Source organism: Oncorhynchus tshawytscha, linkage group LG28, assembly GCF_018296145.1.
Source record: "Oncorhynchus tshawytscha isolate Ot180627B linkage group LG28, Otsh_v2.0, whole genome shotgun sequence".
Taxonomy (NCBI): domain Eukaryota; kingdom Metazoa; phylum Chordata; class Actinopteri; order Salmoniformes; family Salmonidae; genus Oncorhynchus; species Oncorhynchus tshawytscha.
In genome coordinates, this window is record NC_056456.1 from 41906412 (window position 1) to 41920278 (window position 13867).

A 13867-nucleotide genomic window follows, 5' to 3' on the forward strand; every position below is an offset into this window, starting at 1 on the left:
ACCTAGGCAACTACCAATCATTCTAGATAGACCTGTTCAAAACACACCTAGGTAACTACCAATCCTTTTGGATAGGCCTGTTCAAAACACACCTAGGTACCTACCAATCCTTCTAGATAGACCTGTTCAAAACACACCTAGGTAACTACCAGTCCTTCTGGATTGGCCTGTACAAAACATACCTAGGTAAGTACCAATCCTTCTAGATAGGTCTTGTACAAACACACCTAGGAACCTACCAATCCTTCTAGATAGGCCTGTTCAAAACACACCTAGGTAACTACCATTCATTCTAGATAGGCCTGTACACAACACACCTAGGGGACATACAATCCTAGATATCCCGGTTCAAAACACACCGTGATAACTACGAATCCTTCTGGATAGGCCTGTACAAAACATACCTAGGAACATAGGCCTGTTCAAAACATACCTAGGTAACTACGAATCCTTCTAGATAGGCCTGTTCAAAACACACCGTGATAACTACCAATCCTTCTGGATAGGCCTGTTCAAAACACACCTAGGTAACATCCAATCCTTCTGGGGCGGCAGGGTAGTAGTGGTTAGAGCGTTGGGCTAGTAACCGGAAGGTTGCACTTTTATAATAAAATTGTTCCAAAATGGTTCTTCGGCTGTCACCATGGGAGAACTCTGGTAACAGCCGAAAAGCCCTTTTAGGTTCTAGATAGAACCTTTTTCTGTAAGAGTGTAGGTAACTACATTACTAACAACAGACCCTGTTGCAGGTCAGTGGAAGTGGTGGGACCAAACACTGCTGGACTACATGAACTGGGCAGAGGGACAGCCTCAGGACTCTTCCTATATCTATGGATATATGCTATCCTCTGATGGGACTTGGAGCACTGCCACCATGTGGGATGATAAACCATACATCTGCAAGAAGCCCAAAGGTGAGACAGACCATACATCTGTAGGAAAGACGAGGTTGAGACAGACCATACATCTGTAGGAAAGACGAGGTTGAGACAGACCATACATCTGTAGGAAAGACGAGGTTGAGACAGACCATACATCTGTAGGAAAGACGAGGTTGAGACAGACCATACATCTGTAGGAAAGACGAGGTTGAGACAGACCATACATCTGTAGGAAAGACGAGGGTGAGACTGACCATACATCTGTAGGAAAGACGAGGGTGAGACTGACCATACATCTGTAGGAAAGACGAGGGTGAGACTGACCATACATCTGTAGGAAAGACAAGGGCGAGACAGACCATACATCTGTAGGAAAGACAAGGGTGCGAGGGGAGCACCATGGCTCTATAACAATATCCACACAACTTTCTTTCTCACTCCATTGTGTAGTGCACATATGAATGTCAATAGATCTATAGGAAATTAAGTCTGTGATGAAGAATTTTTTGAGCAAATAGGATAATAGACAGCGTTGGACCTCTTAATAATACCTTGTTATTAATCCTCTCTGTTCCACCTCCAGTTCTACCAGAAACACCACCAACACGTGGTGAGTCATGAATGAATGAGCCAATCAATCATCCAACCCATCATCCATCCTTCAATCAATTAATCAATCAATTAATCAATCAATCATCCAACCCACCCATCCATCCATCAACCCATCATCCATCCTTCAATCAACTAATCAATCAATCAGTCAATGAATGATCAGTCTATTACCACTCCGTCGATTAACCACTCCGTCGATTAACCACTCCGTCGATGAACCACTCCGTCGATGAACCACTCTGTCGATGAACCACTCTGTCGATGAACCACTCTGTCGATGAACCACTCTGTCGATGAACCACTCTGTCGATGAACCACTCTGTCAATTAACCACTCTGTCAATTAACCACTCTGTCAATTAACCACTCTGTCAATTAACCACTCTGTCAATTAACCAATCAGTCATATCAGTCAACCCATAGCCATACTGTAATATTTATTCCTGTGATCCTGCAGTGTCTCTGAAGGCAGGTCAGAGGCGTGTGTATTCAGGCCTGGCAGTGGTGGTGGTATTGGCTACCATGTGTCTGATGGGCCTCACAGCCTTAATGCTCTACAAGAAGACCGGCCGTCCCCTGCCCTCCTTCACCAACCCCCTGGTCTTCAGCGCAGGTCGGAGTACCTTCGACAACCCCCTCTACACGGAGCCCGTCACCGAGGTTGACCCCAGCCAGCTGGTTAACCATATGGAGGCTCAGCCAATGATCACTTTGTGATTGGAGAGAGTCGAGGGGGGAGTCAAGGGGGAGTCAAGGGGGAGGGGGGGAGTCGAGGGGGAGTCGAGGGGGAATCGAAGGGGGAGTCGAGGGGGAGTCGAGGGGGAGTCGAGGGGGAATCGAAGGGGAGTCAGGGGGAGTCGAGGGGGAGGGGGGGAATCGAAGGGGGAGTCGAGGGGGAGTCGAGGGGGAGTCAGGGGGAGTCAAGGGGGGAATCGAAGGGGAGTCGAGGGGAGTCGAGAGGGGAGTCGAGGGGGAATCGAAGGGGAGTCAAGGGGGTTACCCTGGTTAGTCTGTCATGGAAAGAGCATGTTGTCCACGATGAGCTGTGTTGTATCCAATAAAGGCTTCTCATCATCACTTTGTGTAGGAGTGTGTGTGTGTGTGTGTGTGTGTGTGTGTGTGTGTGTGTGTGTGTGTGTGTGTGTGTGTGTGAGAGTGTGAGTGTGAGTGTGTGTGTGTGTGTGTGTGTGTAGGGTGTGTACTGTGTCTCTGTAGAGGGTTAGTACTATCTCTCTGTAGGGGGTTAGGTACTATCTCTCTCTGTAGGGTTCGGGATACTATCTCTGTAGAGTTAGGATAGGGTCTCTCTCTGTAGAGGGTTACTATCTCTCTCTGTGTAGGGTTAGGATACTATCTCTCTCTGTAGAGGGTTAGGATACTATCTCTCTGTAGGGGGTTAGGATACTATCTCTCTCTGTAGGGGGTTAGGATACTATCTCTCTCTGTAGAGGGTTAGGATACTATCTCTCTGTAGAGTGTTAGGATACTATCTCTCTGTAGAGGCTTAGGATAATATCTGTAGAGGGTTAGGATAATATCTGTAGAGGGTTGGGATACTATCTCTCTGTAGAGGGTTAGGATACTATCTCTCTGTAGAGGGTTAGGATACTATCTCTCTCTGTAGAGGGTTAGGATACTATCTCTCTCTGTAGAGGGTTAGGATACTATCTCTCTGTAGAGGGTTAGGATACCATCTCTCTGTAGGGGGTTAGGATACTATCTCTCTGTAGAGGGTTAGGATACTATCTCTCTCTGTAGAGGGTTAGGATACTATCTCTCTGTAGGGGGTTAGGATACTATCTCTCTGTAGAGGGTTAGGATACTATCTCTCTGTAGAGGGTTAGGATACTATCTCTCTGTAGAGGGTTAGGATACTATCTCTCTGTAGAGGGTTAGGATACTCACTGAGGGAGAAGTGGACAGAGAGGTCCCCCGATACCGTGCCAGAACACCAAACATCAACAACCATAATGATAAGGATAAAGCCTAAATTAAAGCCAGGGTTCAAGCTGGACACATTGCCTTTGGATGAGCTGTGAAGCAGATTACGCTTTCTGTTTCTGATATTTTGACTTTGCAGATGTTCTATGTTAATGTCAGCCAGTTTCAAAGTTTTTTTTTGCACGGTAATGATTGGCATTGTAAATAATAATGTCTTGTGGGTACTAAGTTATTGGGCATTCTGAAGAGGTAATATCAGCTGTTGGGAGTATTTTTAAACCTGAAATTCAGAGTAAATGTGCATGTTTCTGCTGTCTGTGGGAAGTCCTTCAACATCAGCAGTTTGGAAGATAATGCATCTGTATGAACACATTTGGTATGTAGTGCTGTTATTTGTTAAGTAGAGTTCTGTAAGGGGGTGATGTGGGATTTCACTGAAAGGTGTAACATTTTTTACCTGCATGAAAAATATCTGCTTTTAATTTTTTTTAAAGTGATGTTGCAATTAATGTTCATTTTTTGAAAATATTAATTTCTTTCTCTCTGCATTGTTGGGAAGAGCCATAAGCATTTCTCTGTTAAGCATGTGACAAAATTATATTTTATTTGAAGAGTGTTTGTCATAGTAGCAATTTTTTTTGACTTTTTGAAGAACCCCTTTCATTCTCGGGGGTACACAGAAAAGGTACGGATTAAAACCGAGGGCCGACCTCTGCCTGTCTGAGATCAATTTCATGAAGAACGATGAAAAGGTGAGGTCGTTCAAAACCAACTGGTATCAAAAGTATAGCTGGTTAACAGGGGAGCCCTTTCATCAAGCCGCCTGTATTGCCTTGCCTGCATTTTGGTAAGTCTGAGCCTTGGTGGAAAGGTGGGTACAGTGACCTGAAGAACATCGATCATTCAGCTAAACAGCTAAACAAAAGCAGGGAGCATATAAATGCTCAGATTCAAGCTTCTGGGAAAAAGCATCATCCATCTTTCCTCTGGTGTTTATTTATCAAAGGTAATAACACATATTCACTCCAGACAGACGCAAGCAAAAACTATTTATAGTCCATCTGGTCAGGGTAAACTTATGTATTTATAGTCCATCTGGTCAGGGTAATGTTATGTATTTATAGTCCATCTGGTCAGGGTAAACGTTATGTATTTATAGTCCATCTGGTCAGGGTAATGTTATGTATTTATAGTCCATCTGGTCAGGGTAAACTTAATTATAACGTTATGTATTTATAGTCCATCTGGTCAGGGTAAACTGTATTTATAGTCCATCTGGTCAGGGTAATGTTATGTATTTATAGTCCATCTGGTCAGGGTAACGTTATGGTCAACGTTATGTATTTATAGTCCATCTGGTCAGGGTAAACTAATGGTAACGTTATGTATTTATAGTCCATCTGGTCAGGGTAACGTTATGTATTTATAGTCCATCTGGTCAGGGTAATGTTATGTATTTATAGTCCATCTGGTCAGGGTAACGGTTATGTATTTATAGTCCATCTGGTCAGGGTAACGTTATGTATTTATAGTCCATCTGGTCAGGGTAACGTTATGTATTTATAGTCCATCTGGTCAGGGTAAACGTTTTATAGTCCATCTGGTCAGGGTAACGTATTTATAGTCCATCTGGTCAGGGTAAACTAATTGTTTATGTATTTATAGTCCATCTGGTCAGGGTAATAGTCCATCTGGTCAGGGTAATTGGTATGTATTATTTATAGTCCATCTGGTCAGGGTAACGTTATGTATTTATAGTCCATCTGGTCAGGGTAACGTTATGTATTTATAGTCCATCTGGTCAGGGTAATGTTATGTATTTATAGTCCATCTGGTCAGGGTAACGTTATGTATTTATAGTCCATCTGGTCAGGGTAACGTTATGTATTTATAGTCCATCTGGTCAGGGTAAACTAATTGGTAACGTTATGTATTTATAGTCCATCTGGTCGGTAACGTTATGTATTTATAGTCCATCTGGTCAGGGTAACGTTATGTATTTATAGTCCATCTGGTCAGGGTAACGTTATGTATTTATAGTCCATCTGGTCAGGGTAACGTTATGTATTTATAGTCCATCTGGTCAGGGTAACGTTATGTATTTATAGTCCATCTGGTCAGGGTAAACGTTATGTATTTATAGTCCATCTGGTCAGGGTAACGTTATGTATTTATAGTCCATCTGGTCAGGGTAATTTATAGTTATGTATTTATAGTCCATCTGGTCAGGGTAACGTTATGTATTTATAGTCCATCTGGTCAGGGTAACGTTATGTATTTATAGTCCATCTGGTCAGGGTAACGTTATGTATTTATAGTCCATCTGGTCAGGGTAATAGTCCATCTGTTATGTATTTATAGTCCATCTGGTCAGGGTAACGTTATGTATTTATAGTCCATCTGGTCAGGGTAATGTTATGTATTTATAGTCCATCTGGTCAGGGTAAACTAATTGTTATGTATTTATAGTCCATCTGGTCAGGGTAACGTTATGTATTTATAGTCCATCTGGTCAGGGTAACGTTATGTATTTATAGTCCATCTGGTCAGGGTAACGTTATGTATTTATAGTCCATCTGGTCAGGGTAACGTTATGTATTTATAGTCCATCTGGTCAGGGTAACGTTATGTATTTATAGTCCATCTGGTCAGGGTAAAGTCCATCTGGTTGTTATGTATTTATAGTCCATCTGGTCAGGGTAACGTTATGTATTTATAGTCCATCTGGTCAGGGTAACGTTATGTATTTATAGTCCATCTGGTCAGGGTAACGTTATGTATTTATAGTCCATCTGGTCAGGGTAACGTTATGTATTTATAGTCCATCTGGTCAGGGTAACGTTATGTATTTATAGTCCATCTGGTCAGGGTAATCCATCTGGTCAGGGTAACGTTATGTATTTATAGTCCATCTGGTCAGGGTAAACTAATTGTTATGTATTTATAGTCCATCTGGTCAGGGTAACGTTATGTATTTATAGTCCATCTGGTCAGGGTAACGTTATGTATTTATAGTCCATCTGGTCAGGGTAACGTTATGTATTTATAGTCCATCTGGTCAGGGTAACGTTATGTATTTATAGTCCATCTGGTCAGGGTAACATGTATTTATAGTCCATCTGGTCAGGGTAACGTTATGTATTTATAGTCCATCTGGTCAGGGTAACGTTATGTATTTATAGTCCATCTGGTCAGGGTAATGTTATGTATTTATAGTCCATCTGGTCAGGGTAACGTTATGTATTTATAGTCCATCTGGTCAGGGTAAACTAATTGTTATGTATTTATAGTCCATCTGGTCAGGGGTAACGTTATGTATTTATAGTCCATCTGGTCAGGGTAACGTTATGTATTTATAGTCCATCTGGTCAGGGTAAATGTATTTATAGTAACGTTATGTATTTATAGTCCATCTGGTCAGGGTAACGTTATGTATTTATAGTCCATCTGGTCAGGGTAAACTAATTGTTATGTATTTATAGTCCATCTGGTCAGGGTAACGTTATGTATTTATAGTCCATCTGGTCAGGGTAAACTAATTGGTAACGTTATGTATTTATAGTCCATCTGGTCAGGGTAACATTATGTATTTATAGTCCATCTGGTCAGGGTAACGTTATGTATTTATAGTCCATCTGGTCAGGGTAACGTTATGTATTTATAGTCCATCTGGTCAGGGTAACGTTATGTATTTATAGTACATCTGGTCAGGGTAAACTAATTGGTAACGTTATGTATTTATAGTCCATCTGGTCAGGGTAACGTTATGTATTTATAGTCCATCTGGTCAGGGTAAACTAATTTATGTATTTATAGTCCATCTGGTCAGGGTAACGTTATGTATTTATAGTCCATCTGGTCAGGGTAACGTTATGTATTTATAGTCCATCTGGTCAGGGTAACGTTATGTATTTATAGTCCATCTGGTCAGGGTAACGTTATGTATTTATAGTCCATCTGGTCAGGGTAATAGTCCATCTGGTTATGTATTTATAGTCCATCTGGTCAGGGTAACGTTATGTGTATTTATAGTCCATCTGGTCAGGGTAAACTAATTGGTAACGTTATGTATTTATAGTCCATCTGGTCAGGGTAACGTTATGTATTTATAGTCCATCTGGTCAGGGTAACGTTATGTATTTATAGTCCATCTGGTCAGGGTAATGTTATGTATTTATAGTCCATCTGGTCAGGGTAAACTAATTATGTATTTATAGTCCATCTGGTCAGGGTAACGTTATGTATTTATAGTCCATCTGGTCAGGGTAATGTTATGTATTTATAGTCCATCTGGTCAGGGTAAACTAATTATTATGTATTTATAGTCCATCTGGTCAGGGTAACGTTATGTATTTATAGTCCATCTGGTCAGGGTAATCTGGTCAGGGTAACTAATTGGTAACGTTATGTATTTATAGTCCATCTGGTCAGGGTAACTAATTGGTTATGTATTTATAGTCCATCTGGTCAGGGTAACGTTATGTATTTATAGTCCATCTGGTCAGGGTAACGTTATGTATTTATAGTCCATCTGGTCAGGGTAACGTTATGTATTTATAGTCCATCTGGTCAGGGTAACGTTATGTATTTATAGTCCATCTGGTCAGGGTAATTTATAGTCCATCTGGTCAGTTATGTATTTATAGTCCATCTGGTCAGGGTAACGTTATGTATTTATAGTCCATCTGGTCAGGGTAACGTTATGTATTTATAGTCCATCTGGTCAGGGTAACGTTATGTATTTATAGTCCATCTGGTCAGGGTAACGTTATGTATTTATAGTCCATCTGGTCAGGGTAACGTTATGTATTTATAGTCCATCTGGTCAGGGTAACGTTATGTATTTATAGTCCATCTGGTCAGGGTAACGTTATGTATTTATAGTCCATCTGGTCAGGGTAACGTTATGTATTTATAGTCCATCTGGTCAGGGTAACGTTATGTATTTATAGTCCATCTGGTCAGGGTAACGTTATGTATTTATAGTCCATCTGGTCAGGGTAAATGTATTTATAGTCCATCTGGTCAGGGTAAACGTTATGTATTTATAGTCCATCTGGTCAGGGTAACGTTATGTATTTATAGTCCATCTGGTCAGGGTAAACTAATTGGTAACGTTATGTATTTATAGTCCATCTGGTCAGGGTAACGTTATGTATTTATAGTCCATCTGGTCAGGGTAAACTAATTGGTAACTTATGTATTTATAGTCCATCTGGTCAGGGTAAACTAATTGGTAACGTTATGTATTTATAGTCCATCTGGTCAGGGTAAACTAATTGGTAACGTTATGTATTTATAGTCCATCTGGTCAGGGTAACGTTATGTATTTATAGTCCATCTGGTCAGGGTAACGTTATGTATTTATAGTCCATCTGGTCAGGGTAACGTTATGTATTTATAGTCCATCTGGTCAGGGTAATAGTCCATCTGGTCAGTTTATGTATTTATAGTCCATCTGGTCAGGGTAACGTTATGTATTTATAGTCCATCTGGTCAGGGTAACGTTATGTATTTATAGTCCATCTGGTCAGGGTAAATGTATTTATAGTCCATCTGGTAACGTTATGTATTTATAGTCCATCTGGTCAGGGTAAACTAATTGTTATAGTCCATCTGGTCATGTATTTATAGTCCATCTGGTCAGGGTAACGTTATGTATTTATAGTCCATCTGGTCAGGGTAACGTTATGTATTTATAGTCCATCTGGTCAGGGTAACGTTATGTATTTATAGTCCATCTGGTCAGGGTAACGTTATGTATTTATAGTCCATCTGGTCAGGGTAAACGTTTATGTATTTATAGTCCATCTGGTCAGGGTAACTGGTCAGGTTATGTATTTATAGTCCATCTGGTCAGGGTAACGTTATTATGTATTTATAGTCCATCTGGTCAGGGTAAACTAATTGGTAACGTTATGTATTTATAGTCCATCTGGTCAGGGTAAACTAATTGGTAACGTTATGTATTTATAGTCCATCTGGTCAGGGTAATGTATTTATAGTCCATTATGTATTTTATAGTCCATCTGGTCAGGGTAATGTTATGTATTTATAGTCCATCTGGTCAGGGTAACGTTATGTATTTATAGTCCATCTGGTCAGGGTAAACTAATTGGTAACGTTATGTATTTATAGTCCATCTGGTCAGGGTAACGTTATGTATTTATAGTCCATCTGGTCAGGGTAAACTAATTGGTAACGTTATGTATTTATAGTCCATCTGGTCAGGGTAACGTTATGTATTTATAGTCCATCTGGTCAGGGTAACGTTATGTATTTATAGTCCATCTGGTCAGGGTAAACTAATTGGTAACGTTATGTATTTATAGTCCATCTGGTCAGGGTAACGTTATGTATTTATAGTCCATCTGGTCAGGGTAACGTTATGTATTTATAGTCCATCTGGTCAGGGTAATGTTATGTGTTTATAGTCCATCTGGTCAGGGTAACGTTATGTATTTATAGTCCATCTGGTCAGGGTAACGTTATGTATTTATAGTCCATCTGGTCAGGGTAAACTAATTGTTATGTATTTATAGTCCATCTGGTCAGGGTAAACTAATTGTATATTATGTATTATTATAGTCCATCTGGTCAGGGTAAACTAATTGTAACGTTATGTATTTATAGTCCATCTGGTCAGGGTAATGTTATGTATTTATAGTCCATCTGGTCAGGGTAACGTTATGTATTTATAGTCCATCTGGTCAGGGTAACGTTATGTATTTATAGTCCATCTGGTCAGGGTAACGTTATGTATTTATAGTCCATCTGGTCAGGGTAATGTTATGTATTTATAGTCCATCTGGTCAGGGTAACGTTATGTATTTATAGTCCATCTGGTCAGGGTAACGTTATGTATTTATAGTCCATCTGGTCAGGGTAACGTTATGTATTTATAGTCCATCTGGTCAGGGTAACGTTATGTATTTATAGTCCATCTGGTCAGGGTAACGTTATGTATTTATAGTCCATCTGGTCAGGGTAAACCATCTGGTCAGGTAACGTTATGTATTTATAGTCCATCTGGTCAGGGTAACGTTATGTATTTATAGTCCATCTGGTCAGGGTAATAGTCCATAATGGTAACGTTATGTATTTATAGTCCATCTGGTCAGGGTAACGTTATGTATTTATAGTCCATCTGGTCAGGGTAAATGTATTTATAGTCCATCTGGTAACGTTATGTATTTATAGTCCATCTGGTCAGGGTAAACTAATTGGTAACGTTATGTATTTATAGTCCATCTGGTCAGGGTAAACTAATGTTATGTATTTATAGTCCATCTGGTCAGGGTAACGTTATGTATTTATAGTCCATCTGGTCAGGGTAACGTTATGTATTTATAGTCCATCTGGTCAGGGTAACGTTATGTATTTATAGTCCATCTGGTCAGGGTAAACTAATTGTTATGTATTTATAGTCCATCTGGTCAGGGTAACGGTTTATGTATTTATAGTCCATCTGGTCAGGGTAAACTAATTTATAGGTAACGTTATGTATTTATAGTCCATCTGGTCAGGGTAACGTTATGTATTTATAGTCCATCTGGTCAGGGTAAATGTAATAGTCCATCTGGTAACGTTATGTATTTATAGTCCATCTGGTCAGGGTAAATAGTCTAATCAGGTAACGTTATGTATTTATAGTCCATCTGGTCAGGGTAATTTATAGTCCATCTGGTCAGGTTATGTATTTATAGTCCATCTGGTCAGGGTAACGTTATGTATTTATAGTCCATCTGGTCAGGGTAACGTTATGTATTTATAGTCCATCTGGTCAGGGTAACGTTATTATGTATTTATAGTCCATCTGGTCAGGGTAACGTTATGTATTTATAGTCCATCTGGTCAGGGTAAATTTATAGTCCATCTGGTTTATGTATTTATAGTCCATCTGGTCAGGGTAAATGTATTTATAGTCCATCTGGTAACGTTATGTATTTATAGTCCATCTGGTCAGGGTAACGTTATGTATTTATAGTCCATCTGGTCAGGGTAACGTTATGTATTTATAGTTCATCTGGTCAGGGTAACATTATGAATTTATAGTCCATCTGGTCAGGGTAATGTTATGTATTTATAGTCCATCTGGTCAGGGTAACGTTATGTATTTATAGTCCATCTGGTCAGGGTAAACTAATTGGTAACGTTATGTATTTATAGTACATCTGGTCAGGGTAACGTTATGTATTTATAGTCCATCTGGTCAGGGTAAACTAATTGGTAGCATTATGTATTTATAGTCCATCTGGTCAGGGTAACGTTATGTATTTATAGTCCATCTGGTCAGGGTAAACGTTATGTATTTATAGTCCATCTGGTCAGGGTAAACTATTTATAGTTGGTATGTATGTATTTATAGTCCATCTGGTCAGGGTAAACTAATTGTAACGTATGTATTTATAGTCCATCTGGTCAGGGTAACGTTATGTATTTATAGTCCATCTGGTCAGGGTAACGTTATGTATTTATAGTCCATCTGGTCAGGGTAACGTTATGTATTTATAGTCCATCTGGTCAGGGTAACGTTATGTATTTATAGTCCATCTGGTCAGGGTAAACTAATTGTTATGTATTTATAGTCCATCTGGTCAGGGTAAACTAGTCCATCTGGTAACGTAACGTTATGTATTTATAGTCCATCTGGTCAGGGTAACGTTATTGGTAACGTTATGTATTTATAGTCCATCTGGTCAGGGTAACGTTATGTATTTATAGTCCATCTGGTCAGGGTAAACTAATTGGTAATGTTATGTATTTATAGTCCGTCTGGTCAGGTTAACATTATGTATTTATAGTCCATCTGGTCAGGGTAATGTTATGTATTTATAGTCCATCTGGTCAGGGTAACGTTATGTATTTATAGTCCATCTGGTCAGGGTAACGTTATGTATTTATAGTCCATCTGGTCAGGGTAATGTTATGTATTTATAGTCCATCTGGTCAGGGTAACGTTATGTATTTATAGTCCATCTGGTCAGGGTAACGTTATGTATTTATAGTCCATCTGGTCAGGGTAATGTTATGTATTTATAGTCCATCTGGTCAGGGTAAACTAATTGGTAACGTTATGTATTTATAGTCCATCTGGTCAGGGTAACGTTATGTATTTATAGTCCATCTGGTCAGGGTAATGTTATGTATTTATAGTCCATCTGGTCAGGGTAAACTAATTGGTAACGTTATGTATTTATAGTCCATCTGGTCAGGGTAACGTTATGTATTTATAGTCCATCTGGTCAGGGTAACGTTATGTATTTATAGTCCATCTGGTCAGGGTAACGTTATGTATTTATAGTCCATCTGGTCAGGGTAACGTTATGTATTTATAGTCCATCTGGTCAGGGTAATTTATAGTCCATCTGGTCAGGGTAACGTTATGTATTTATAGTCCATCTGGTCAGGGTAACGTTATGTATTTATAGTCCATCTGGTCAGGGTAACGTTATTATGTATTTATAGTCCATCTGGTCAGGGTAATGGTCAGTTATGTATTTATAGTCCATCTGGTCAGGGTAATGTTATGTATTTATAGTCCATCTGGTCAGGGTAACGTTATGTATTTATAGTCCATCTGGTCAGGGTAACGTTATGTATTTATAGTCCATCTGGTCAGGGTAACGTTATCAGGGTAATGTTATGTATTTATAGTCCATCTGGTCAGGGTAATGTTATGTATTTATAGTCCATCTGGTCAGGGTAACGTTATGTATTTATAGTCCATCTGGTCAGGGTAACGTTATGTATTTATAGTCCATCTGGTCAGGGTAACGTTATGTATTTATAGTCCATCTGGTCAGGGTAACGTTATGTATTTATAGTCCATCTGGTCAGGGTAAACTAATTTATAGTCCACGTTATGTATTTATAGTCCATCTGGTCAGGGTAACGTTATGTATTTATAGTCCATCTGGTCAGGGTAACGTTATGTATTTATAGTCCATCTGGTCAGGGTAACGTTATGTATTTATAGTCCATCTGGTCAGGGTAACGTTATGTATTTATAGTCCATCTGGTCAGGGTAACGTTATGTATTTATAGTCCATCTGGTCAGGGTAACGTTATGTATTTATAGTCCATCTGGTCAGGGTAACGTTATGTATTTATAGTCCATCTGGTCAGGGTAAACTAATTGGTAACGTTATGTATTTATAGTCCATCTGGTCAGGGTAACGTTATGTATTTATAGTCCATCTGGTCAGGGTAACGTTATGTATTTATAGTCCATCTGGTCAGGGTAACGTTATGTATTTATAGTCCATCTGGTCAGGGTAAACTAATTGGTAACGTTATGTATTTATAGTCCATCTGGTCAGGGTAACGTTATGTATTTATAGTCCATCTGGTCAGGGTAACGTTATGTATTTATAGTCCATCTGGTCAGGGTAATATGTATTTATAGTCCATCTGGTCAGGGTAACGTATTTT

At 39.4% G+C, this 13867-nt stretch overlaps 1 protein-coding gene across 1 annotated transcript in view; it reads left to right on the forward strand.

Annotated features, from left to right (window-relative positions):
• LOC112236794 (macrophage mannose receptor 1) overlaps window positions 1-2247 on the forward strand; it is a 96210-nt gene extending 93963 nt beyond the window's left edge. The window contains 3 exon segments of the mRNA XM_042307920.1: window positions 750-914; window positions 1465-1491; window positions 1950-2247. Coding sequence (XP_042163854.1) covers window positions 750-914; window positions 1465-1491; window positions 1950-2209 — 452 coding nt within the window. The 3' untranslated portion in view covers window positions 2210-2247.
• Window positions 2248-13867: the final 11620 nt, after the last annotated feature.